General features: G+C 43.3%; 3 protein-coding genes across 3 annotated transcripts; 2 read left to right on the forward strand and 1 right to left on the reverse strand.

Moving 5' to 3' along the window:
* Positions 1-4,965: 4,965 nt before the first annotated feature.
* Positions 4,966-6,454, reverse strand: PHOSPHO2 (phosphatase, orphan 2). Its single transcript, XM_009905488.2, has one exon. It carries the CDS (start codon positions 5,953-5,955, stop codon positions 5,230-5,232), a length of 726 nt encoding a protein of 241 aa, XP_009903790.1. The 5' UTR covers positions 5,956-6,454; the 3' UTR covers positions 4,966-5,229.
* Positions 6,455-8,087: 1,633 nt separating this feature from the next.
* On the forward strand, positions 8,088-13,337 carry CFAP210 (cilia and flagella associated protein 210). Its single transcript, XM_009905516.2, is given in 8 exon segments — positions 8,088-8,305; positions 8,573-8,746; positions 8,830-9,023; positions 9,903-10,059; positions 10,910-11,049; positions 11,851-12,043; positions 12,375-12,539; positions 13,023-13,337. Coding segments are annotated over 8 exon segments (1,389 nt in total). The 5' UTR covers positions 8,088-8,254.
* Positions 13,338-18,568: 5,231 nt separating this feature from the next.
* Positions 18,569-23,014, forward strand: LOC128898711 (cilia- and flagella- associated protein 210-like). The gene is made up of 6 exons (XM_054174739.1): positions 18,569-18,799; positions 19,809-19,948; positions 20,245-20,437; positions 21,022-21,186; positions 21,694-21,800; positions 22,685-23,014. The coding sequence occupies exons 1-5, from the start codon at positions 18,569-18,571 to the stop codon at positions 21,793-21,795; spliced, it is 831 nt and encodes a 276-aa protein (XP_054030714.1). The 3' UTR covers positions 21,796-21,800; positions 22,685-23,014.
* Positions 23,015-25,297: the final 2,283 nt, after the last annotated feature.

Here is a 25,297-nt window from a genome sequence, read left to right on the forward strand (position 1 = left end):
CTGCAGGATTTTAAGAACCAGCAGAGATTTCTCCAATCAAAAGGAGGGGGATATCTGTTATTATTACACAAAAGGAGAAATTAGGAGAGCTCCTGCTCTACACAGATTAAAAAGTATATATTTTTTTCCTTTTGATTACTGGTGGTATTTTCTCCCCAATGCTCACCAGAAGCATGAACTGGAAAGTGTATATGGACATACCTCTGACATCCTTCCTCAAATGCACAGGATTCAGACTTGCCATTGGCCTTTGTGTAGTAACAAACAAACTCCACCAACCAACAAACCCTTCATATATCCTTCCCTTTGTTTGTTCAACTGCTCTTGATACACTGTTAGCTAGGGAAATCAGAGTTTTGTAGTGTAGTCTGGGAATTAGCAGTAGTATTTGACCCAGGCCACTGCCTCAGCTACATTACTCAGTTTCTTTTTATAAAGCATTCCCTTGTACAGTCCTGACCCTGTTTATATATTCCCATGCCAACAGCTTTGTTTTGCTATAGTTTTGCACTTTCAATTTTATCAGCTTCTTATGGACAAGCAGGAGCTTCTTCCAGGTTTTAGCTATCCTACTAGCACATAATACTAAGGCTAAGTACATTTCATAGTAGCTGGTGTATGACAGCAGACCCATTACCATATAGAAAATTTCCTATACACACTTATGCCTACCATTATGCATTCATTTTCATAACTTACTTACCTAAATCATCTCCCTCCCAGGACCTTTTTCTCTTTTGGGTAGGTTATTATCTTAAACTAGCTTCATCATTTGAAGACACCCTTACACCCAAATGTGGAATAAGTTGTTAACAGTTGGTACTTCAGAAATGTTTCCTTTTAACAGAAGAGAACAAAAATGCCAAGACCTCGTATGAGTAGTATAACGGCTACCTATTGGAACTAAAAAAATTTCTTCTGTCTCCAGCATTCACTTTGACTAGCAAATAGCATCAGCTCTACTCTTGACTCAATTAGTTCACAATTGCTGATATTTCAAGTAGTCGTCTTTGATTAATCTACTCTCAGCTGCTTCAAAGCCACAAAAAGCACCCCTTTTTGAGCATGAAGATGATGTATTTCACACTATTTCCCACTCTCACGACAAATAACAACTAAAACACAACAAATAAAAACTAAACCAAACAAACCAGTAACAGATCTGTGGACAAACTGAAAGCAAGCAGCCTCACTATTAAGTTCTGAAAACAACAGAAGAGACGTACAGCATGTTACAACAGTGGTAACATGTAGCAGCACATCTAGAGTAAAACACTGTCCTGGGTTTGGGTGAGATCGAGTTAATTTTCTTCTTAGTAGCTGGTACAGTGCTGTGTTTTGGATTTAGTGTGAGAATAATGTTGACAACACACTGATGTTTTAGTTGTTGCTAAGCAGTGTTTGTCCTAAGTCAAAGACTTTGCAGTTTCCCATGCTTTGCCAGTGATTAGGTGAACAAGAAGCTGGGACAGAGCACAGCCCAGATAGCTGACCTAAACTAGCCAAGGGGATATTCCATACCATAGAACATCATGCTTGGTACACAAACTGGGGAGCTGGCCAGGAGAGGCAGATCTCTGCTTAGGCATCAGTCAGTAAGAGATGAGCAACTGCACTATGAATCACTTGTCTTCATGGTTTACTTCTCTTTCTTGTTATATTCCTTCTTATTATTTATTATTATTACTACTATATTTTAATATTATTACATTTTTAGTTCTTAAACTGTTGCCTATCTCAACTCACAAGTTTTAGTCCCCTGCTCCAGTTCTTCCCTGGAGGAAGAAGGAGTGAGTAAACAGCTGCATGGTGCTTAGTTACCAGCTGAAGTTAAACTATGAGGAGACACATGCCAAAAAATGTAACCATACAAAATTGTACCATGCAACAGCTCTTACTATTCTTTTGTAGGACCTGTAAATCAGACAATTTGAATCTCCCACAGCTTGAGACCTACCAGTTTTTCATACGCTGTCTTTGTGCCCTTGCACAAGACAGAGTAAGGTCTCAAACACAAACATCTCAGGCAACTAGCAAGTATCTATCATTAAAGCAATGCTCCTGAGAATTCAAGTATATTATTCTGCATATCTTAGACAGACTGTTCAAAGCAGATCTCTACAGTTAATTAAAATAATGAACGGCTAAAAGCAGGACTATTTACAAGGAAGTATTCAAATAAAATCTTAATTTATCACTTCTTATACTACCAGCCTGAAAACAGGCAAGACCACTCCTAAAAACCTTCAACTGAGAAAAGGAATGTAGCAACAACAGTCAGTGAGAAAATTAAAACAGTACTGCACAGAAAACAGGAGACCACTACCAGCAACTGCAGGCTGCTGAGCTACACCTCAGAAATCTGCAATCAAAGCACTACAAAAGTTGGACCAGTATCTTAGTTACTAAAACACTTAAACTAAAACACACAGTTTCATAGCAAACCACGTCAACATTCTGGACCATTTGTGGGACTGTAAAAACAAAAGTATTTGGCATGGATATACATCACTTCACTTACATGTGACATAATACTTCTATAAGCAAAAACCAACTCTTGGGGCTCATCTCACTGAATGGCAAGGAATGCACACTCACAAACAATTCCTTAAACTATTTAGACAGAAAAATTCTGTTAAAAAGTTAAAATGGACATGGATGTTCCCTCCTAGCCTGTAAGTGATGATTACAGTATAGATATGGACAAGAATGAATAGGTGAACTCAGTGTAAGCACCACTTTGTGCGGCCTGTGCATTGCAACAAAAACCCATCAAGAAAGAAGCACCTGGCTGTCTTGGAGATGTCAGCACAGAAGACCAAACCAGTGTTAGAGTGGTAGCAGCACTGTCAGTGCAGTGGCCAGTAGAATAGGAAAGTGACTTTTCTTACAACAACAGCAATCTCCTTACTGCTCTCCAGAAAAGATAGGGTCTGACTGGCATGTTATCCAAAGGTTATCCAAAGGTTATCCAAAGGTTAACATCTACACTTGTGTTCATGCTGTCCAGGCCCTTACAAGAACCAGTGCCTGATGACACAGCAGGCCAGCAGAATAAATTGTGTGGCATTTGTCAGTGACTGTAACTTTTTATTGTCTTTATAACACAAAGCAATACAAATTGTTAAAAAGTGATGTTGTTTGGTAAAATATTCAGTATATTTAAAGTACAAATGCATCTTCAGACCAAACCAGATTACAAGCATACCAAATAACTTACAAAATCAAGCAGCTATCCTGATCAAAGAAGTATAAAAGCCATGAGTTCCACAACCATGCTCCTGGCACCTAATGTCCTGTACTAAGGAATTTCATTCTTTTGTGCACTAATCCTACTCCCCCCCTTAAGCACGTGGAACAGTTATGTAGTTGGTAAACGCTTAGGGCAAGGGGAAGGACAAATCCTATTGCAATTCCCCTTCTCCACTTATGTCAGAATATGTAGGGTTAGGTCTAGGCCATTAGGGTTACAGTTAGGGTCCATTAGGGTTAGAGTTATGGTTAGGCTGTTAGTGTTAGTCATTTGGGGTTACAGCTGCGGTTAGGATTAGGCCATTAAGGTTAGGGATAGGGGTAGGGTTAGGTCACTAGTGTAAGGCCATTAGGGTTAGTGTTAGGTGATTAGTTTTATCCATTAGGGTTAGGGGTAGGGTTATATCACTAGGGTTTGGGTTTAGCCCTTAGGGTTAGGCCATTGGGGTTTGGGGTCAAGTATTAGGGGTTGGGCTCATAGTCAGCTTAGTTTAAGAACAAGGTCCTACACCTGGGGCAATCTGACACACAAATACAACCCAACACCATCTAATCAACTAAACCATGGCACCAAGTGCCTCATCCACTCTATGCTTAAATACTTCCAGTAATGGTAACTCCACCACCTCTCTGGGTAGCCCATTCCAATGGCCAATCACTCTTTCCGTGAATAACCTCTTCCTAACGTCCAGCCTAAACCTCCCCTGGTACAGCTTGAGACTGTATCCTCCTGTTCTGGTGCTGGTTGCCTGGGAGAAGAGACCAACCCCCACCTGGCTACAACCTCCCTTCAAGTAGTTGTAGACAGCAGTAAGGTCTCCTCTGAGCCTCTTCTTCTCCAGCCTAAGCAACCCCAGCTTCCTCAGCCTCTCCTGATAGGGCTTGTGCTCCAAACCCCTCACCAGCTTTGTTGCCCTTCTCTGGACACATTCCAGCAACTCAACATCTTTCCTAAACTGAGGGGGTCCAGAACTGGACACGGTACTCAAGGTGTGGCCTAACCAGTGCTGAGTACAGGGGCAGAATGACCTCCCTGCTCCTGCTGGCCACACCACTCTTGATACAGGCCAGGATGCCATTGGCCTTCTTGGCCACCTGGGCACACTGCTGGCTCATATTCAGACTACTATCAACCAGTACCCCCAGGTCCCTTTCTGCCTGGCTGCTCTCCAGCCACCCTGACCCCAGCCTGTAGCACTGCATGGGGTTGTTGTGGCCAATATGTAGAGCCCAGCACTCAGATGTGCTAAATCTCATGCTGTTGGACTGTGCCCATCTGTCCAGCCTGTCAAGGTCCTTCTGCAGATCTCTCCTACCCTCTAACAGATCAACACCCCAGCTTGGTGTCATCTGCAAATTTACTGATGATGGACTCAATCCCCTTGTCAAGATCATCATAAAGATATTGAACAGGATGGGGCCCAGCACTGATCCCCGGGGGACACCACTAGTGACTGGCCAGCAGCTGGATGTGGCACCATTCACCACCACTCTCTGGGCTTGGCCCTCCAGCCAGTTCCTAACCCAGCACAGAGTGCTCATGTCCAAGCCATGGGCTGACACCTTGGCCAGGAGTTTGCTGCAGGGGATGGTATCAAAGCTCTTGCTGAAGTCCACAGCCTTCCTCACATCCACCAGGCGGGTCACCTTATCATAGAAAGAGATCATAGAAGGAGGTTGGTGAGGCAGGACCTGCCCTTCCTAAATCCATGCTGGCTGGGCCTGATCCCTTGGCCATCTTGTAAGTGCTGTGTGATTGTACTCCAGATGACCAGTTCCATAATCTTGCCTGGCACTTAGGTAAGGCTGACAGGCCTGTATAGCCAACATTGAACATTAACAGTTTAATATTGTGTTTTAAAAAAATTAAGTTCAGATAACAGCCCAATTTTACAATTTTGTGCTTTTACACACATGCAGTTTCTCTCTCCCAGGAAGATAAAATATAGCTATATTAGTTTATTTTTATCATTGGAATTATTCTTTTGTAAGCAGTTTCAGATAAGACATAATGTCAGCAGCAGATGACCAAACCAGAACAGAGCATTCTACAGGATTGAGATCTTGGGCCAGCTGAGAAAGCTTTTTTGCCAAGGTATACCCCTGCCTGGGCATAGCAATATCATCCTTCTTCAAAAACGTTACTGGACATAAGTCATTCCCACCGTCACCTATATATACAATTCGGGCATAACATACTCCTTGCTCCAACTTCTCATCTAGAAATTCTTTTAAAACCTTCCTTTTGCAAAGGTTTTTAGGGCACTTTGAACAATGATGAGTGTGGAAGTTCTGCACAGTAAGGTAGCCAGTACTGCTGAATGCTGCAGGGTTTGTAAACACTTCATCAAACACCTTATGGAAGTCAGCAGCTTTCAAAATCCAGTCAATAAACACTGCATTAGAATCTGAAACAATGATGCAGTCAAACAACTCTTTGTTCTCAGCAATGAAACCCAGAAGATCAACCATTCCTGCAGTGAAAGGAATCGTTGTCATGGTTCTTTTCATCTCATCTTCTTTGACGCCATTCTCTCCCAAGTAGACAAAGACTCTGCCCATATATTCTGTCCAATGTCCTGGTTGGTAGGAGTTTCTTAATCCGTTAGGGAGTTTTTTCTCAGGAGCACATTTCACAATCCAAGTATCACTATTTTCATCTATGATTGTATGGTCAAAATCAAAAACCAGCAGAAATTTCATAGCTGGCAGAAAATAGTTTCCAAAACAAAACAAAATTATTTATATAAACAAAAGCACTAAATGCCAACCAAGATCTTGTGTAGGGCAAATACCTAAACAAAGTACACTATTTATGGCCACCACACCTAAAGGAAGTTGTGCTGAAGCAAAAAAAGCAGTCTGTAAAGGTCAAAGTTTCAGTTCAGTATAACACTTTTGTTTAAAATAGACAACATTAAAATACCTAAACTTATGCTGTATAGTTACTAATAACTGGTAACACAAAGTCAGTCTTCCAGTACTCATGCACTATCAGTTTGACCAACAGTTCTGAATCCCTCCTCATCTCACTTGCCAACACAAGCAAAGCAGGATTTTCCTGGCAAAGCACCTTATGATACATTTCAAAATTAAACTACTACTGGACAGATGGAACCAGTCTCTTTAGTAAGGATACACCAAATCAACGCAGCCAACGAAAATACTGCCATTTGGGGATGTGAAAAAACAAAATCAATCTGCTTGCGGTAGTCCCACACAAATTCAGTACCTACAGCCCACCTCTGGGCTACGGAAATCCTGGGAGAAGGAGGCACCTCATCTGTTGCTAAACGCCGTTCTCTCGCAGGCAAGTCTTCCGACACCCTTAATACGAGCACTGCCGCTTCCACCGCACCCGGCGCCACTCAGGCCAGCGCCCCAGCCAACAGGCCGCGCAGCCACCTAAGCGGCTCACTAGATGCTGCTCCTGCTGCTGCTGCTGCTGCTGCCGCTGCTGCTGCCGCCGCCGCCAGTCCGCAGCGCAACGACTGCCCCGGCTGGTCAAGCACCACGGCCGCCCCGGCAGGAGGGCCGCGGCAGCCCGAGGGGCTGGCGTAGAGAGGGCAGCTGGCCAGCAGCACTGGACCGGGGTCTCGGCGGCAGCCCGAAAGCCCGTGCAGAAAGGCGCAGCCGGCAGCCCCACGCCGAAACACTACCGCCCCCACACGGCCCCACCGCTCCGACCACCGCCGCGCGCGCCGCTTCCGGCTCCCTCCGCGGGAGTCCCGGCGCTGCTCGGCACGTGCCGCAAGTCCACGCCGTCACGTGGCCCTGACCTCCAGGTTGCCCGGCAACAGCGCGCGTACACAGGAAGCGCGGCGCGGGCGATGGCGGCGGCGGGGCCCGCGCTCCCCCGCGGCAGGCTGCGGCGGCGGCAACTAGCCCGTGAGTGGAGCCTCCCCTGTGGGCATCGGGGGAGGGCGGTGCAGAGTCTGTAACCGCGCCAGCTCCGGGAGGCTGTAGGGATGCTCCTTATCCCGGTGTGCAAGGTGGTTCCCCAAAACACGCCCCTGGTCTTCCAGTTGCAGCCAGCCAGGCAGGCTGTTTCTCCCTACGAATTACCTAGAAAGAGCTAATCTGAAACCGGTAGCAGTGCAGGATCTTCCCACAGCCGTAGCTAGAGAAGAACTGCGTGCCTGGCAGGTCCCTGTCTATAGAAAGCAGACGTGTCAGTGAATTGTTAGTTTTGGTAAGGCTACCTTGCGACACAGGGAGAAGACCAGGCCTGGTCATAAATCAGAGAGATTAACAGCTTCACCTGAGGCAGACATCAGAAGGCTTCCTTACAGTTTAGACATGGCATGTCAGTGATCTGCCAATCAGAACAAGAATTTCTAACGGGACACCACTCCAGAGTGCCATTTCCTTCAAAAATACTGGTGGCAGCTTGAATGGCATTACACAAAACCTGGTGATCATTAGAAAAGCTGTATTTATGCATGCACATGTGTATGTAAGCCTAATTCAACAAAGAACTGCTAATCTTTCCAACAAATCAATAAACTGTTTTACAGCAGATCTATTTTAGTGACTAAGATGACTGCACAGAACAGGAGTAGCAAGGCATGACCTGTGCCCAGACTGCTGCCTCATCCAGCCAGTGGAACAGCTTTACCAATATTCTCCCAGAGCCACAGGCCAAGTACATGGCCACAGTTAGACAACAGATACCTATACCTTGTCTTAGCTCTGGTGTATGGGTTAGGAAGAATAATGGATACTAATGTAACTTAACACTGTTACTACACAAGAATTCAATCTTGATACAAGTTTGAACATAGAATTTTCTGATAGCAACCTCAGTGTCTTTTCTTCCCTCTGCACAGCACCACATAATTTAGAAGAAAATAATGTTCTAGATGGGTACTTTCTTCCAAATGAAGATCTTCATCAGGTAATTGTATTGCCAAAAGCAGAATGGGAAAGGATTCAGGACGACCTTGATAGAGCAACTAGAGAAGCAGCACGCATACTCACTGAGAAGAAAGAACGGGAAGAAATGCACTTACGCTCCAAAGCTGCTGTAAAAGGCTGGCCCAATACCATTATGGTAAGTACAAGGTTCATTTGTAAATAAGGGGATTTATTTTCATACATGCAAAACCACTCAAGAGTAACATTTCTAACTGTACTCTCTTTGCTTGATATTTGCTTTTAAGTTACTTTTAAATACATTTAATATCTGACATCAACCTTCTTTTTTTTTAAATTAAATATAAAATGCAAAATTAAAACCCCCCTCAGCCATTCAGAATGGCTTAGATCTTTTTAATCCATGGGCTTTAAATACTAATTTCTAATTTTATCTGCATTGTAGGGTGTGGCACAACAGAAACTTAAAGCCAAAAAATTACGTGAAGAAAGGGAAGAGGAAGAAAGAAAGTTACTTGATTTGGAGGAAGAACAGTTCCAAGCAGCAAAACGGAAGGAGGCTATTGATCGTGCAAAAACCTACCTGCACTATCAGAATGAAAGAGTGAAAGGATTACATGTTTGTTGACAACTTGTTGCTTTTAAATTCAAATTGTACTGAATGTTCTGAACACACTAATTACTGTAAATGTTTTCTTGCAGAGTGCACTTCTACTTAGTGAGGTCCTAAAAGAAAGAGATGCTCAAGTTGAATTTAAAAAGTTAAAGTCAGATGTTAACAGAAAGAAGGATGAAGAAAAGGAATGTGAACATAAAGAAGCTATTCTTAGAGAGCGAGAAAAGGCACATCAGCGTTATATGAATCAAAAGGCACTACGCAGAGATTTGCTGGAACAGTAAGTAATAATTAATCAAAAGCAACCTTGTTTTTTTAATTTAAATTATCTTCCCATAAATACATTCTATAAGGTTTTTACAGAAATTTGCTAATAATTTGATTCACAAGTGTGGCACTTTAAAAGAAAAATTCAGCGCTGCAAAAGATCTTGCACAAATGGAAGAGCTGTGATAGGCACTGTCTTTTAGTTGTCAGTCCACACACAGTATCACCTGTCAGGCATTGAAGAGGTTTTAGCCAAATCACTAGTCAAAAGTTACTGAAAGTGTATTTTAACTCAGCTTTTGTTCCAGAAAAGGAAAAAGTCTGACCAGATTTTCCATTTGCCTATGACTAGATTAGAGAGAACACATCACTACTGCCGCTACCATTTCCTCTCTCAGGTCTCCCAAAAACCTTAAGGAGGGATCCCCAGTGGTAGTTATATGACTGGCCCTGATAGTCTGATAGAATAAAACAAACTCCTTGAGGCAGAGGAAGGGTTCAAGGTCTTGTCTCACATATTCCATGTCCAACACAAATTCTCACAGAACTTAGTACAGAATGCTACCAACTTAAGCTGCTGTCTGCACACACGGAAGGAGGAGCATAGATATGGTGGGACCTACTGGAGAAATCTTGTTCACTGAGAGTCCAGCAGTGGTAGGTCAGAACATTATGAATGTAATGGTGCTAATGAGTCACTCAGCTAAAACTTGCTACCAGTAGACTATAAACTGTAAGTATACCATGCAGCTCATTATTACAACGGTAGCCCTATTCTACCCGCTTCCAATTCAAAGAACCACATTCTTCTATGGTTATGAAGAATCTCTATCTGTTCATTACTTCAGGCAGACACTTGCTCACTTATTCAACTACTTTTTTTCCAATTCAGAATAAAGGAGCACGAGCATCAGGCAGATCTGGCCAAGCTAGAAAACAAAAGAGAAGGGGAACAAATACAGAGACTGTACCAATTGTACCAACTGGAAATTCAGAGAGGAAAAGAAAAGAAACAGGAGGAAAAAGTTGAATGTCGGAGGCAGTATCATGTAAGTAATAGCAAAGCAGAGAATTTAAAATTCTTGTTTCACCTGCCTGGAGTGAAACAAAAGCATTCATATATCTAAATGGACCTACTGGCAATGGGAAGTTTGCTGACAGCTTCAGTAGCTTCCAATCATATGCCTAACCTGACAGTTGCAGGCCATGTCTTTCCTCTGTGCTTTTGAGAAAGGCTTCTTGCAGCATATGCCTTCTCCTGTTTGGAAGGACACTGGCCCTGTGCGCTTTGACTTGTTTATGATGTAAAAAATATTAAAATCTCTAGACATCAAGAAATATTCTTCTTGACTTGAAAACTGATTTAAAAATGCTCCACATATCTCCTCTGGTTTAAACCCATTTTTTCTCTGTTAATGAGTCAGAATAGTCTGAGACTGAGCATGACAGTGCCTTTTTAACTTGACTTTCATTTTATGATTTGAGAGGTTTGAAAATTTAATCAATACCTGCTGCCTTCTTTCTTCATCTCTAGAAATGCCTCAGAACCATTGTGGCCAGCATGCAAAGGACAGTTGTCTTTTTGCACAAAAATATAGAAGACTCCTTTTCAGCTATGATTTGGATTAAGCTTTTAGACTGGGATTGTTTTGGATGAGGTGGTCAGGAGCAGCATGGTCTGTGTATGTGTTGGTGGGGGCTGCACAGTCCTATTAGTAGGTCCTCCCTCATGCATGAACAGGGAGGCAGAAGTAAGTGAAAAGTACTGAGGATCCCTTCCCTCTCTTCTCTTTTTGAAAGACACATGGAGAGAATAGAGTGCAGTTCTTTAAAGTTGCTGCCCTAGGCCCAGATTTTCTGAACTTCATCACTTATATCAGGACTATTTTGCCCATGCAGGAGCATTTATCTAACCAGAAAATAATCAAAGCATTAGAGGAACAAAAGCAAATGGAAGAAGATGATCGGATTAAAGCTCATTTTAAAGCAAAGGAAACTATTGCCAAGCAGATAAAAAAGAAAGAAGCCGAAATGCATAGGTAGGTATAAAATGAGAGTATGAATTCTAAATAAACTAAAAAATCATGCTGTAGCAATTTAAAAATCTTTCAGGATGATGACACAAACCACAGTCATTCTAGAAATTTTACCCTACTGACAGGGAGAGTAGAGAATTCAGGAGAAAAAAGGAAATTATTTCCTATGTTCTTTAGTAATAGGTGTGGAAGGGAGCAATCTCTCTGCCCTTCATAGTGCAAAGACTTAGATAAATGCAAAGCTCTATGCCGGTGTGTTTGGAACAGTAATTTTCCATATGGCTTCCAAGCCTCCACCTCCTCAACAATTAAAGACAATTAAAATCTTCAACAAAAGTATTTTGGGACCTAAGTTGCTTTTCCCCAAATTAGGTCAAGAAAAATAATTTGACTTCTTAAGTAGGCATCTATATTAATTAATTACATCAGGCTATTATTAAGGGAAGATGGTTTACTAATTCAACATTGAGAGTTCCAGCAGGACACCACCATTGAGCCAATGTGAGGTTCATTCTCTTTCTGCTTCTGGCCCATACTTCTAACATTTCTCCAGTGATGTCAAGATGCTAGGTAGAGTCCTCACTGAATGATCCAATTCAGTATTAGAATAGAAAGGTACTTTCTAAATTGTACTTGCTACATCAGGTAATAAAAAAAAAACCAAAACACCAACAAGAACAGGGTGGGCAGGCCAGTCTGCATGGCAAGAAGACTAGAAGTAGGATTGCTGAATTTGATAGCAAAAATGCTTCAGGTAGACCCAGATGTTTACCCTGGTACCTTATGGTAGCTCATGTTCTGCAGATTAATACAGGAACGTCAGACCAAAATCGTTAACCAATTAGCTGCACAAATGAATGAGGCATTAAAGAGAGAAGATGATCTTATTGCTGCAGAAATTGCAAAAAAAGAAGCTGAGCAAGAGAGAAAACTCAAAGAGAAAAAAGCCAAAGAAAAGGCAGCCATTGAATCTATTGCTGAACACAGAGCAACTATGGTAAGAAATCTTGCCTGTTCTTATTCCTTACTTCAGCTGAAGAGCCTGTCCAAGATCACAGATGCTGGCACTGCTGCCAGGCATCAGCATGCTTCATCAGATCAGAATGACATCTCTCTTGGGGTCCTCTTTCCCCCTCCCACTTCCATGCTGGGCACACATCACGCATCTGCCAGGGTTGCTGAAAGCCCTGGGCTTGGGCACTGGCCAGCCACAGTGACTGTGCTTATCAGAGTACTCATACAGGGCTGCTTCTGCCAAAAGGTATGACTTCCAAACTAGCAGGTTATCTCCTTGGTTAACTTTTTTTTGTGTATTTTGTGAAATACAGATGAAGATGAAAGCAGAAAAGGAGAGAGAGGAAAAAGCAGAGGGTAAAAAAGAGTATCATGCATTGTTGGAAAAGAACCGTGACTACCTGGAAATGGAAAAAGCCAAGAAACAAAGACAACACAATGCAAGCATGGAAGTACAGAAAATTCAGATCCAGCAAATGGTAAACAGGGCATCTGTATCCTGTCAATCACTTCAGAAAGAAACACACATCTAAACCAACTGCACTAGCTCTGGCTTGAGAGGAAGTTTTCTTTGGGGTTTTGTTAGTTTGCTTTGTAATTTTTAAATCATGTATGCTCCACATATGCTGGGAACCATCCTCCTCTCAGAGCAGTGGTGTGAGTCAGGGCTGGTTGGCAATGATGTATCACATCCTATCCTGTACCATCACATACTGCTGCTACCTTCTTTTATCTTCTGGGCAAGTTACCAAAGACCAGCAGCTAATGCTGATGTTCACTCAACTATTCAATGTACCCTTTTGGGGGGTGGTACAGTAGAGGAGAGAAGTGAGGAGGGATGATATTTGCCAAGTATCAGCTAACATCCCTGCAGATCTCCTGTAAGCTGTTACCCTATGTTTCAAGGGATAGTTATATTGTGAAAAAAATACTGAGCTTTTTTATTCCCTTTTCCTCATCAGGCTGAAAAGCAATTAAAAAAACAGCAGGAGAAGCAAGCAGATTTGGACTACAATGCTCAGAGAGAGTATATCGCACTTTGTAAGGAGCATGAATTTCAGAGATATGCAAAGCAAGTAATTGAATCAGAGTCCAAGACTACACATCATCTTTACCCTCTTCTCAAAGCATCCAAAGCTGGAAGAGGAATTGGACATGGGCCATCTTCCAGAGGAAGAGAAGAAATAAATACTAGTTACCAAGCACAGGATGGTGCTGGAACATAGTTACCTTGCTGTAGCTGTGATACTGCTCAAGAAGTTAAAAACATTAAATAACATTAAGACTATCCAGACAGAAGCAGTTTCCATGTGGTTTAGACAAAAAATGTATTTTTGAACCTTATGGGCAGAGATGAAATGTAAATGATCTACATCAAATATACACTATGAAACCAGAAGTCCATTATACAAAAAAACAAACAACAACACCAAAACAAACCAACCAAACAAAAAACCCCAAATGAAAACAACAACCACCACCCACCAAATTGCCAGAGAACCAGTTATTGTCTCAAAAATCCCCAGCTGATATTCCATAAAAGTTAATTAAACATGAGACAGCAATACATAATATTTAATTGACCATCAACATAACCCATTCAAACCAAAATCTCACTATTACCATTGTATTATTCATGGTTCAAAAAATAAAAAACACTATCCCAGCTTCTTCAGGCCTGGGGTATGAACTCCTAGTGCAAAAGGTCACTTTCCACTAGCCTACTTCCAGTTAAGTATTCCCCATAATAGGAAAAAAACAAAACAACTTTACAGAATCTAGAGGAAGCAAAACCAACCTAATACATGTAGAAGTTAGCATTTTGCAACTACCTCTGTAAAATGAATGTTATGCTATAAATTAGTTAAAAGGAAATATAAATGTGATTTGAAAAGATACACAGGAGGCAAATGGGCCTCAATGTAGCTGTAAATTGCTATTACAGAAAGAGCTTGGCAACAAGAGACAATATAGTTGCACTGTTCTTTCAAAAAAAAGACTAACAATGACTCAAGTTGCAGTAAATAGATGCTGATCTGAAATTCTTTCTCTCACTATTCAGCAGACTTGCTCTCCAACACCAGTCACAAACATATCTCACTGCTTATGCTTAGCTTCTTTGCTGAAATTTTACCATCATGTTCCTGCCTTGGACATAGGTAGCATTTCCTATGAGTCACTCCACTACCAATCTAGGGTCTAAACAGGATATCCCCTATTTTGAGTCCACTGGAAACAAAGTCCAAGCAATCCAAAACTTTGCTTTGTGGTGCACAATCTTCTGTTCCAGCCCCCACCCCAGCAGCTCGACTTGGTTGGTCAAATTATAAAATGCATGGTACAAGTTCTAAAAAAAATCAGCAAGTTTGCCAACCACAACAAGCTACGTAGTGCTGTCAACATGCTGCAGGGAAGGGCTGTCATCCAGAGGGACCTTGACAGGCTGGAGAGGTGGGCCTATGACAACCTTATGAAGTTCAAAAAGACTGGGTGCAAGGTCATGCACCTGGGTTGGGGCAATCCCAAGCACAAATACAAGCTAGGTGATGGGTGGATTGAAAGCAGCTCTGTGGAGAAGGACTTGAGGGTGCTGGTTGATAAGGCACTTGACATGAATCAGCAATGTGCACTGGAGGCCCAAAAACCCCAACCATATCTTGGGCTGCATCAAAAGAGGCCAGCAGGTCAAGAGAGGTGATTCTGCTCCTTTGCTCTGCTGAGACCCCACCTGAAGTACTGTGTCCAGCTCTGGAGTTCCCAAGAAGGACATGGATCTGTTAGAGAGGGCCCAGAGGAGGGCCATAAAGATGATCAGAGAGCTGGAGCACTTCTGAGGACAGGCTGAGGGAGCTGGACCTGTCCAGCCTGGAGAAGGCTCTGAGATGACCTTATAGCAGCCTTCAAAATACTTGAAGTGGGCCTGCAGAAAAGCTACAGAAGGACTTTTTACAAAGGCATGTGGTGATAGGACAAGAGGCAGTGGTTGTAAGCTACAGCAGGGTAGATAAAGATTACACATAAGGAAGAAGTTCCTTGTAAGTTCTTATGAGGACAAGACACAGGAATAGATTGCCCAGAGAAGTTGTGAACATCTCATCCCTGGAAGCATTTAAGACCAAGATGGATGAGGTTTTGAGCAACCAGGGGGTTATTCCTGCCCATAGCAGGGGGCTTAGAATGAGATGATCTTTATGGTCCCTTGCAACTCAAGGCATTCTATGATTTTTACAAAAGATACTTGCTGATATTGTAGTTTAGAAAATTAGTCTTTTGTGTGCCTTCAAGTTTCTGAGCTTGGCTTCCAGCAGCAAATGTCTTTGAAGAAAACCCACTTTGAGCAAAATGTGAGGCTACCCCACATGTGAGGTCCATACAGAGAACAATATAGAGAGGTAGGTGCTAGTCTCTTCTCATAAATAATTAGTGATAGAACAAGATTGACCATCCTTAAGTTGCACCAGGGTAGGCTTAGGCTAGTGTTATGGGGTGCTCCAAACCCCCTTTCCCCCACCTCCATCAGCAGAGGTTTGATGGGGGAAGACAAAGGCATGAAATTGCCTTCCCTTCCCCCTGGGGGCAGGTAAAAAGGCACCCATTCTTCCCGCCGGGAGCTGAAGCCCCTCACATGTATTAACCCGTGGGTGGAAGCCCGCGCTGGGACTGTGATTGGCTGGGTTCTTTGCGCCCAGTATGTATTGGCATTGGACACATTGTCTAGGAAAATCTTAAATAGCAACCAGAAAGCGGTCTGCTCACTCGCATTTTGGCGTTCATTTTGGATGAGTTTTGGCGCTCATTTTGGACTCGCTCTTCTCTCGCTCTGGATTCGTGGCGAAATTGGAGAGATCAGCACTCGGACCTGGCTTCTCACTGGACCTGCCTACCCTGGGGTCCTGCTCCCTGCCTGCTGTAAAACCGCGGCTGTTGGCTGGAACAGGCCAGCAGTGCGGCTTCTCTTGCACTGCTTAGACAGTGCTGTTACACGAGTTTTGCCTCGTAGCAGCTGTGTCTAAGGACACTTTGACTTTGGCGGGTGCCTTTTCCTTTGGATTTGTCCCTCGTTACCCACACGTTGGATGATAAACTTGCAGTCGTGGAGTCTGCCACCGAAGAGAGCCCTAGGGACTATCTCCAAATTCCTGCTCCGTCCTGGTGAGTACAACCGGCATTCTCATCGGCTTTCCCTAAGGTCCTGGCTTGCCTCTGATTTTGTAAGTGGGGTAAAGCTATGTTGTGGCTTAGCCTTTTCCTTTTTCTGAATTCTCTAAATTGTACTAAGGTTGCCCATAAGCATCCTTGTAGAATTCACCACCGAATAAAACCTGTAAATAATTTAATCAGTTTTGTACATAATTTTGGGGTGGGGTTTTTGGGAAAACCCCAATCAAAACAGGTAGACATTACAAAATCTTTTGTCACTGAAATAGTCAAATATTGGAATGGGCTCCCCAGGGAGATGGCTAAGTCACAATCCCTGGATGTGTTTAAACACCATCTAGACATGGTGCTTAACAATATGGTTTAGTGGTGAACTTGGTAGAATACAGTTAATGGTTGGACCTGACGATTTCAAGGGTCTTTTCCAACCTGAATGATTCTATGATTCCTGCAAGCTGGAAGCCAAGCAGAGCTGGTTTTACCTCCCCTACAGTGTAAACCAGCTGGATGCAAGATGGATATACTCATTTTCTGAGTGCAGTGGTCAGCTCCTCAGGGATTCTCTTCCAGGCAAGGCAAGGAAGGAACTGCCAGAAGTAGGAGAGATGACCAATCTCTTCACCCAGCTCCCAGGGCCATCAAAGGCCTTCTTCCGAGAAAACCGCCCCTAGGGACCATTTTTTAAGTAACAGAGAAAAGTGACTTTCTAACGACCCCAGCTACAGGCAAGCCTATAGTGAAATGAAGGTTACGTGTAAGAGATGGCACCCCGCAAGACCAGGCCACGCCATCACGCAACACCAGCCGCGCAGAGTGGAGATGACCCAGCAGGGCAAGACCCCGAGCTCAGAGCTGACAGAGAGAGGCAGGGAACGCGGTACATCCTCTTACCGGGTACAGGCTCGCTATAGGAAAACGAGCCAGCTGCAGAAGGGGACGGCTCCCGCACGCGTGCAGCCGGGCCGTGGCCTCTGTGGAGACCACCGCAACTCAGACCGGCTCTGTAGCTGCGCGATCCCACTCCTCAGGAGGCTGGGCCAGGCTAAGCCTTCCCACAGCGGGCGCTGTAGCTCCACAACTCTCTGGGGCGGGGCTGGGCGGAGCTGTGCAAGTTGTTAGAACGCCACGGTGCGCCGTCTGCTACTGTTTCCTTCTGCTGCTGCTGTTGTGCCGGTAAGTAGATGCTATTGTGCCCGTCAGGGTCAGCAGCAGACGGAGCAGCACGCGGCCGGAGCGCTCCCGTGGGCGCTACCTGCTGAAGCCGCGCTGAAATGACGGTGGTGGTGGCGGCGGCCACCGTTGCTCCTTCTCGGAGGTAGAAGAGCGAGCCTCGGCTTCCCGGGACAGATGGGCCGTTACCCTCTCTCTCTCTTTCAGAGTTTGGCGCTTCCTGGAGAGCTGAGCGCTAGGTGTGCGTCCGGCTCGCAAAGAAAAAAGGCCGAAGATGGACGGCGGCTGGCCAGACACTACCCGCCAAGAAGCAGCGCTGGAGCGCAGCCGTTATTTGGACCGCCGGGCCGTGGCCCAGGAGCAGCTGGCACAGTGAGTGTGGTGGGGTCGGCCCGGTGGCGGCAGGACCTTCAGTGAGGAGAGCGGGATACAAGTTTAAAAACTTCCCGTGGAAATTCCTGGTTTCCACGACCCGCTCGCACTATGGGTGTGGTGGCACGCCGGGCTGGCAGAACACGAGGGCGTTTATATATGGGGGCTAACCCAGCTGAGTCAACCCTGCTCTGGAGGAACAGGCCTGTGCCCAGGCCTGCCGCAGCGAGAGCAGTGTGCCCGCCTGGCATTGCAGGGCACTCTTTGAAACTATTGTTTTTGATCATCCCTCGCAATGTGATTAGTCACCTCTCTCTACCCTCTGGTTCCTCCATTATGTAGCTCTCCAGCCCCAGAAATGTCTAATGGCTTAAACGAGACAGTCTGTGTTCTGGCACTGAGAGCAAATGGCTTGTCTCTCCCTGAGGCAAAACTCTTCATTATTGCTGTTTTCCCAGCATCAGTCACATGTCCAGCTATTACAAGCTGATGATAATGGCCATAATACCATGGCACTGCTTGGAAGAGAGCTAGCTGGCAAATTCCCAGTTTGTAGAGGGAGTGGGCTAAATCAAACAGGCTAATCTAATTCAATCTAGCATTCAAGTCTATATGGTGATCATTTTTGCTAGAGCAGGCTTAACCAGTGCCCTTGCACTAGGACTGAGCTTTGGCCAAAGGATTTACAGCTACCTTTTAAAAACTACAATTCTGGTTTTGATTGCTGACATACTATTTTCACGTCAAAGTTTGTGGTGGTGGTTGTGTTGGTGTGTGTGTTTTGTTTTGTATTAAAGTACCTGTAGATATGCAGAATCTGTATCTGTTCTTTGCTTCATGCAGTCCCTTGCTCATTTCTTCAACCCCTTTTTTCCAATTCAGAATACAGGAGCACAAGCATCAGGCTGATCTGGCCAAACTAGAAGATAAAAGAGAAGGGGAACAAATACAGAGACTGTACCAATTGTACCAACTGGAAATTCAGAGTGAAAAAGAAACAAAACAAGGGGAAAACGCTGAATGCCGGAGGCAGTATCATGTAAGTAATGGGAAAGTAGAGAGTTCAGAATGTTTGTTCACCTTGGCTGCCTGGAATGAAGTGGTTGCATTAGATGGACAAATAAATTTGCCTTCTGGCAACAGGAGTTTTCTTGACAGCTTCAGCAGCATTGGATCATGTGCCTACCCTACCATTTGCAGGTGCTATCCTGCTCTTGAGAAAGGCCCCTCCCCATGAAAGTTGTGATGTTGCACGTGAGCTTCAACTGATCTACAATTGAAAAAGTCTGCTATAGACAGCAGGACTTGAGAATAGATTTGAGTTCCATGTACCTTCTCTTTTTTAGGCCTATTTTCCTGAGGCTGAACACAACAGTATTTTTTTAACTTATCTTTCCCTTTACAATTGACCATGTTTAGAAGATGAGTGAAGAACTACTTACCACACCTTCTGGTCCCCTCCTATCCCTATGCCTCCTTGAGCAGGGAGGCTGAAATAGAGGTATGGTGATACTTTCTCACATGACAATTAAATGAGAAACAAGAACTGTCACTGTGACCTTACTTTCCCTCCCATATTCTTCTTTTTACCTGAGTAGTCAAATCTTAGCCCACTGCCCCCCAACCTTGTATATGCAATAAAACCTATACACACACCTGTAACTGCCGTTTCTGTGTGATTACAAAACACCTTGTGCCTCAGATCGTTGTGGTTCTACAGGTTTTTACTGTGTGAGCCTTTCAGAGTCTGTGCGCGTCTATGATACACAGAATGGGAGCAGTACAGTTTGAGCCAGTGGAGAAGTAGAGGAAAGAATGTAAGTTAAAGATACTGTACTTGGGGCTGCAACCACGTCACAAACTACCACAAAAGTAAAATTAGTAAGTAGGTCATGAGAGTTCTCTTTCGGGTTTCTATCTTCTGTAGCTTCTCCTTTGATGCAACCAAAAAACTCTCATTACAGGGTAAGTCTTTGCTAGGTATTTTTTTTTTCCCATGTTGTTTCCCAAACCTTCTTCTACATTAAAGTACTTTTACATTTAAACAGGAGCATGTAGCTGAGCAGAAAAAAATGAAAGCTGAAGATAAACAAAAAGAAGATGAAGAGGATGATCGGATTAAGGCTTATATTAAAGGAAAAGAAACGATGGCTGATTTGACAAGAGAAAAAGGTGTAGAGACTAATAGGTGCGTCTGGGGCTACAGTTTTCAACACTAGGATTCAAACTTGTTTGGTTTTTTTTTTTTTTACAAGTATTACTCACTTTTTATGTTAGTGAAATCGGAACTTTCAGATGCAAGCAAGTTTTCTGTAATTTAAACTTGAAAAAGAAATAGAAAGTCCAAAATAAATGCATACCAGTTCTGGTAGTGATTGGTGCTGCTGAGGGTTGAAAGTAGGATTGTTGGCTGTGAGGAGCAGTGTCTTAGGTGATTGTGAGTTGATATCCTGGTTTGTTACGGTAACTTCTGTTCTCCTGTAGGATAATACAGGAGCATAAGGACAAAGCTGTTGGACAATTAACTGCACAGATGAATGAGGCATGTAAGATTGAAGACCGACGTATTGCTAGAGGAGCTGCAGAGGTAGAATATGAATACCAAATGAAAAACAAAGAGAAAGAATTACAAAAAAGAGCTGCCATTGAATCTATTACTGAACACAGAGGAACTGTGGTAAGAAACCTGGCTTGTTCTTATTCCTCTTTCTGTCATGTACTTGGACTTCTGAATACCTTTTAGAAAACACTATAGATTCTACCACAGTTGTCTTGAATGGGATGCATGTGCAAGTTCTTACTTAGCGTCTGTCTCACATTTGTCATCTAATCTCAGAACTAACTCCTTAAGAAAAGAGAAAGCAGTACCCGTGATGATCCTAAAAAAAAAGAAAAAAAAGACTTGGAAGACTAATTCTCTAATTGTAAATTTGTGCAAAAATTTTTCCAGATCCTGCATTGCTTTCTCAAACTGAGAAGCCTGAGCCATATCACAGCTGGTGGCTCTGCTGCCTGGGCACCAGCATGCTGCATTGGGTCTGCTGACATCTCTCTTGGGGTCCTTTTTCCCTCTCCCACTTTCATGTTGGGCACACAACACGCATCTGCCAGGGCTGCTGAAAGCCCTGGGCTTGGGCACTGGCCATCCACAGTGACTGTGCTTATCAGAGTATTGATGCAGAGCTGCTTTTGCCAAAAGATATGACTTCCAAAGTAGCAGGCTATCTTCTTGGTTAACTTTTTGTGTATTTTGAAATACAGATGAAGATGAAAGCAGAAAAGGAGAGAGAGGAAAAAGCAGAGGGTAAGAAGGATTATAATGAGTGGATGACAGCAGATAGCATCTCATTGGAAATGGAGAAGGCCAAGAAACAAAGCCAACGTGATGCAAGCATGGAAGTACAGAAAATTCAGATCCAGCAAATGGTAAACAGGGGATCTGTAACCTGGTAACTCCCTTGTATGTCTAGATGTGTGTTTCTTTACTAGATTTCCTGAGTAGGAGAGAAAGAGAGAGAGAGAAACCCATCACACGTGTTATGCGTGTGTTTTGTTTTTGTGGTTTGTTGGTTGTTTGTTGTGTTTTGTTTTGTTTAACCTGTGTGTACCACAAGTGCAGATGTTGGGGATCGGCCTCTTCTCAGAGCAGCAGAACAGAGGCCCCTTCCAGGCTGACTTGGCCCATTCTGGTTGGGGAGGATTACCAGAGAGGACTGGTAATAAGAAAGAGATCAACCATGACAGATTGCATCCTGTCCTGAGCCATCGCATACTACTGCTGCCCATTTGTATCTTCTGGGCAGGTCACCAAAGAACAGTAGCTAATGCTGATGTTAGCTCAGCATACCTTTTCTGTAGGGGGTATGGCAGGAGAGAGAAACAGGGAGGGGTGATACTTGGCAAATATCAACCACCATCCATTTTCTTCATTAGGCTGAAAAAAAGGCAAGAAAGCAGCAAGAAAAGCAAGCAGATTTGGACTATGATGCTCAGAGAGAAGCTGCTTTCTCTAGGGATCGAGCATTTCGTCGATAAAGATGGTGAGTAACTGAACCAGTGCCATGACTAATTTTATTCTATTCTCCAAAAATCAAAGGTGGGAAGATGATGTGGGCTTCCTAACTAGGACAATTGGAAGTGTGGCAGAATATCTACACATGCAATGTTTTAAACAACAACAACAAAATGGCGGGGTGGGGAAAGATGGTTGATGTTACACCATTCATTTTCCTCCTGGCAAATGTGTGTGAGCCCCCAGCAAGTTCAAGGACTGCAAACACTTGGCAGCGTGCAGAAATGTTACAGCTTGTGTGTTCCTCAAAGCCCTGCCTGAGGGCATGGCCAAGAATTCTCCTTAAAGCCAGCACAGACCCAGGTACTCTTTTAGTTGGTTGGCCAGTCCTGCTTGTCTGGACTCATGCACTGGTTTTGAGCAGTGAGGCATGGCTGGGGTGGGGTTAAGTGATTCTATCCATGTCAGTTAGTATGGCAAATAAGGGGCTCATCAGTGGAGTGAGGAAGTTGCTTCTAAGAACTTGACACCCATGATGCATCTATTTCAGAGGTTTTGATTAGAACCTCTGTCTGGTGTCAGGGCTGAATGCCCATCTCTGGTGGGGCACATTTTCTTAACTTCATCAAAACAGGGCAAATCTGTGATCACTCTATAATGTGATCCAAAGCACAGTAAGTAGGAACAATCCAGAGTCTTCTGTCAAAAAAATCACTTCTGATGTAAACTAAAATGCTACCTTTACACTATCAACTGAAACTAATAGTTTTTTTCCCGTTATCATGGAAGTATTTGATTTTTGGAAATCACACCTTTTTTTAAGACATGGCAATTAATGTGTGAAATTGTCTCAAAGTATGTTTTTTTCTTAGTTCACTAATGAAAAGTTTATTTCCCTTCTCTCTGACCCAGTGTTCCTTTTACTACTTCAAGCTTTATTGAAGAAGTAGAAAGAATGTAAACTTTTATTAAAACCTTTTGATAGCAGAAGCTGGAGCCTTGAGAAGAAGGCATTGACTACAGAAGTGGTGCTGAAATCTGCAGAGCTTAATAATGCTCCAAGTACAGCCCTAAGGGCGTATTTGCACATGCTCACTACCATGCATCTGGTGAGTTAAATGGGTTTTAGTGTGCCTCCACAGCAGCAAGAAGCGAGGTGGACTGCAGGCTCATTTCCTACTCAGCTTCAAGAAATGCCCTGTTCTGCAGTTTAGGTGCATTTGAAGGCTATAGCCTGCTTCTGCAGGGTTCACGTCCCTTTCACTTTGAATCTCTAAAGAAATACCAAACTCAAGTACCAGAAAACAGCTCTTCCTTTCAGTGTGCCCAGAGTGAAGTAGGAATCTTGCATAATTTTAAAGCATGTTGGCTAAATATGTATTTAATTACCCAAACTCAGCATGAAAAAAATCCAGCAGGAGTGATGATGTTACTTTATTCCACTGGTTTTTAAGCTACACAGGCTTTGTGTACTTGCTTAAAATGACTAACCCTTGTTAGTAATCCCCTATAAAAATAGGCCAAGGCTAAGGCCACCTCCCCCACCAGCCCCCCAAATATTTCAAGGACATGTAAGGCAGGCGGTTGGTATAGCTGACCACCAGAGGTCCTTTTTGGTTGTTTAAAGATGGCAACAAAATACAGGGATATCTGCAGCTAAGAGATTGCTGACCTGAAAAAATACATTAATTGAGAGGTACCTCTAATGCAGTGTCTGTCACTTATTTGTGTTGGTTACTAGTGGAAGGTTTAATTACTAGCTAACAAAGCAGAATGTGCTTTGAGGAACAATCTGACTGGTAAACTTTACTGGTTTTGCTCACAAAGCATGTTTTCAGATGGTGTGCTATGTCAGGAGGTTGTAGCAGAAGAGAAATATAACAGATACTGTCCTTACTAAAAGGCCAAGGCCTTAGAAATGCAAGGCAGCCCTCAGAGGGACTGAAACAAACCCTTAATCAAGGTGCATTTGTTCCCCCACTCTAGAAGTACTGTACACCAGCAACTTAATTTGAACATGGGGGCCTGCAGGACTATGGTAATACAGTACTGCCATCATGGATCTAATAACTCCTACTTAGAAAATGGAAGAGAGCTTTTCTAGAATGCCTCATAACCCAAGGGAATCTGAGTTAACTCGCTGTGCAGCTCTTCACTGCTGTGTAGTGCTCCACACTGGAGTTTCCAATTCTGGTCAGGTTCATTTAACATTACTGTCTTTGCTATTGCTCAACTCTGAAAAAGTTTGAAGAGGTCACTTACCTGGGAACAAAAGACTTGTGGTGCTGTGGAACTATTAAGGATGAACACTTTCACATCCCAATAGAGATAGGTAGTGTATGGCCCTGAAAAAGAAAAGAACTTTCCAAAGTTTGCTTGTTTTGTTAGGTCAAATAATTTGTTCTGTCTCAGTAGCTAATTTCTTTCAGATGCCTATTACTAGCTTACACCTTTCTAGTACCTCCTGAAGAGAAGCATGCTACAACTAGCCTGTAATCATCATCTTGTTCTGGAAGTGCATCCTTGTCTGTGCTGAATCTTTCTTGTTCTGGCAGCAGCACACCTTTCAGAGAAGGAAAAGTCAGTATTTAAAAAAGCTCTCAAATAAAACACCAGTACAAAAAAAATTCTCATCTCTGAAGGTTAAGACTTCAGAGGGAATTGAAGTGAAGGCCAGAGGTATAATCAGTCTTCTTTGGAATTGTCCTGAAGGCTTTATTAGGCTCGGAATGTATATAGTCATGCCCATTACATACCTGCACTGTCACTACTGCCACGTAAGATGCTTTTTCTTTTGGTGCATCCTGGCCTTTGGCATTAAAAACCAGATACCTAACTGGACACACAATTCAAACCTGCCTTCTAATACATTAAAACTATCTCCTGTTCAAAGCTGTATGATATTGTGCTTCATGAACCAGCATGGCATTCTCTTTTCTTGTGGGTTCCCTCACCTTCAAAACATCCAGGGCAATGCACAGTTCTGTTAGATGCTGAAGCGTTCAGACATCAGAACTGCAGGGCCAAGGAAATGAGTGCTACATCTCTGTTAATAGTAATTGTGCTCTTTAAGTAACAGCTGCTCTGACTCCTTTTCTAAAGAGGGAAAAAATTAAAGGCAAGGAAAAAACCCCACCATAAACTCCCCAAGCCCAACAGACAAAGGTTAGAAGCATCAAGTGATACTTACTGAGCAGACCAGAGACAGCTAGGATCTGGGAAGTACAAATCCAGCAACTAGTACCAGTGGCACTGGACAAGGGAGAAATTGGTCTTTGATAAAGCTTAGTGTTACATTACTGCTAGAGAACAAGTATTTCTGTATCCGTTTCAGTTACAACCTATCAGTGCATATACAATTGTACAGTACTTACTAATTATACAGTTAGACTCTGTTTCTTTCTTCTTCAGGAATACCTGACAACTACAGAAGTATCTGCTAAGAAGTCAGCCACTGCCTCCTTAGAAGTTATGTGCCTGCTAAACCTATCAGCTGAAGTTAACACCGGACCAAAGCAGAAGGCA

This window comes from Dryobates pubescens, chromosome 2 (genome assembly GCF_014839835.1).
Source record: "Dryobates pubescens isolate bDryPub1 chromosome 2, bDryPub1.pri, whole genome shotgun sequence".
NCBI classification, from domain to species: domain Eukaryota; kingdom Metazoa; phylum Chordata; class Aves; order Piciformes; family Picidae; genus Dryobates; species Dryobates pubescens.

Bases quoted from the DNA above. Each gene is read 5' to 3' on its own strand.
- LOC128898711 (XM_054174739.1), top strand. From the start codon at position 18,569: ATGCAGAATCTGTATCTGTTCTTTGCTTCATGCAGTCCCTTGCTCATT. The intron at 18,800-19,808 runs GTAAGTAATGGG...ACATTTAAACAG, and splicing joins AATGCCGGAGGCAGTATCAT to GAGCATGTAGCTGAGCAGAA. The intron at 20,438-21,021 runs GTAAGAAACCTG...TTTGAAATACAG, and splicing joins CTGAACACAGAGGAACTGTG to ATGAAGATGAAAGCAGAAAA.
- PHOSPHO2 (XM_009905488.2), bottom strand. From the start codon at position 5,955: ATGAAATTTCTGCTGGTTTTTGATTTTGACCATACAATCATAGATGAA.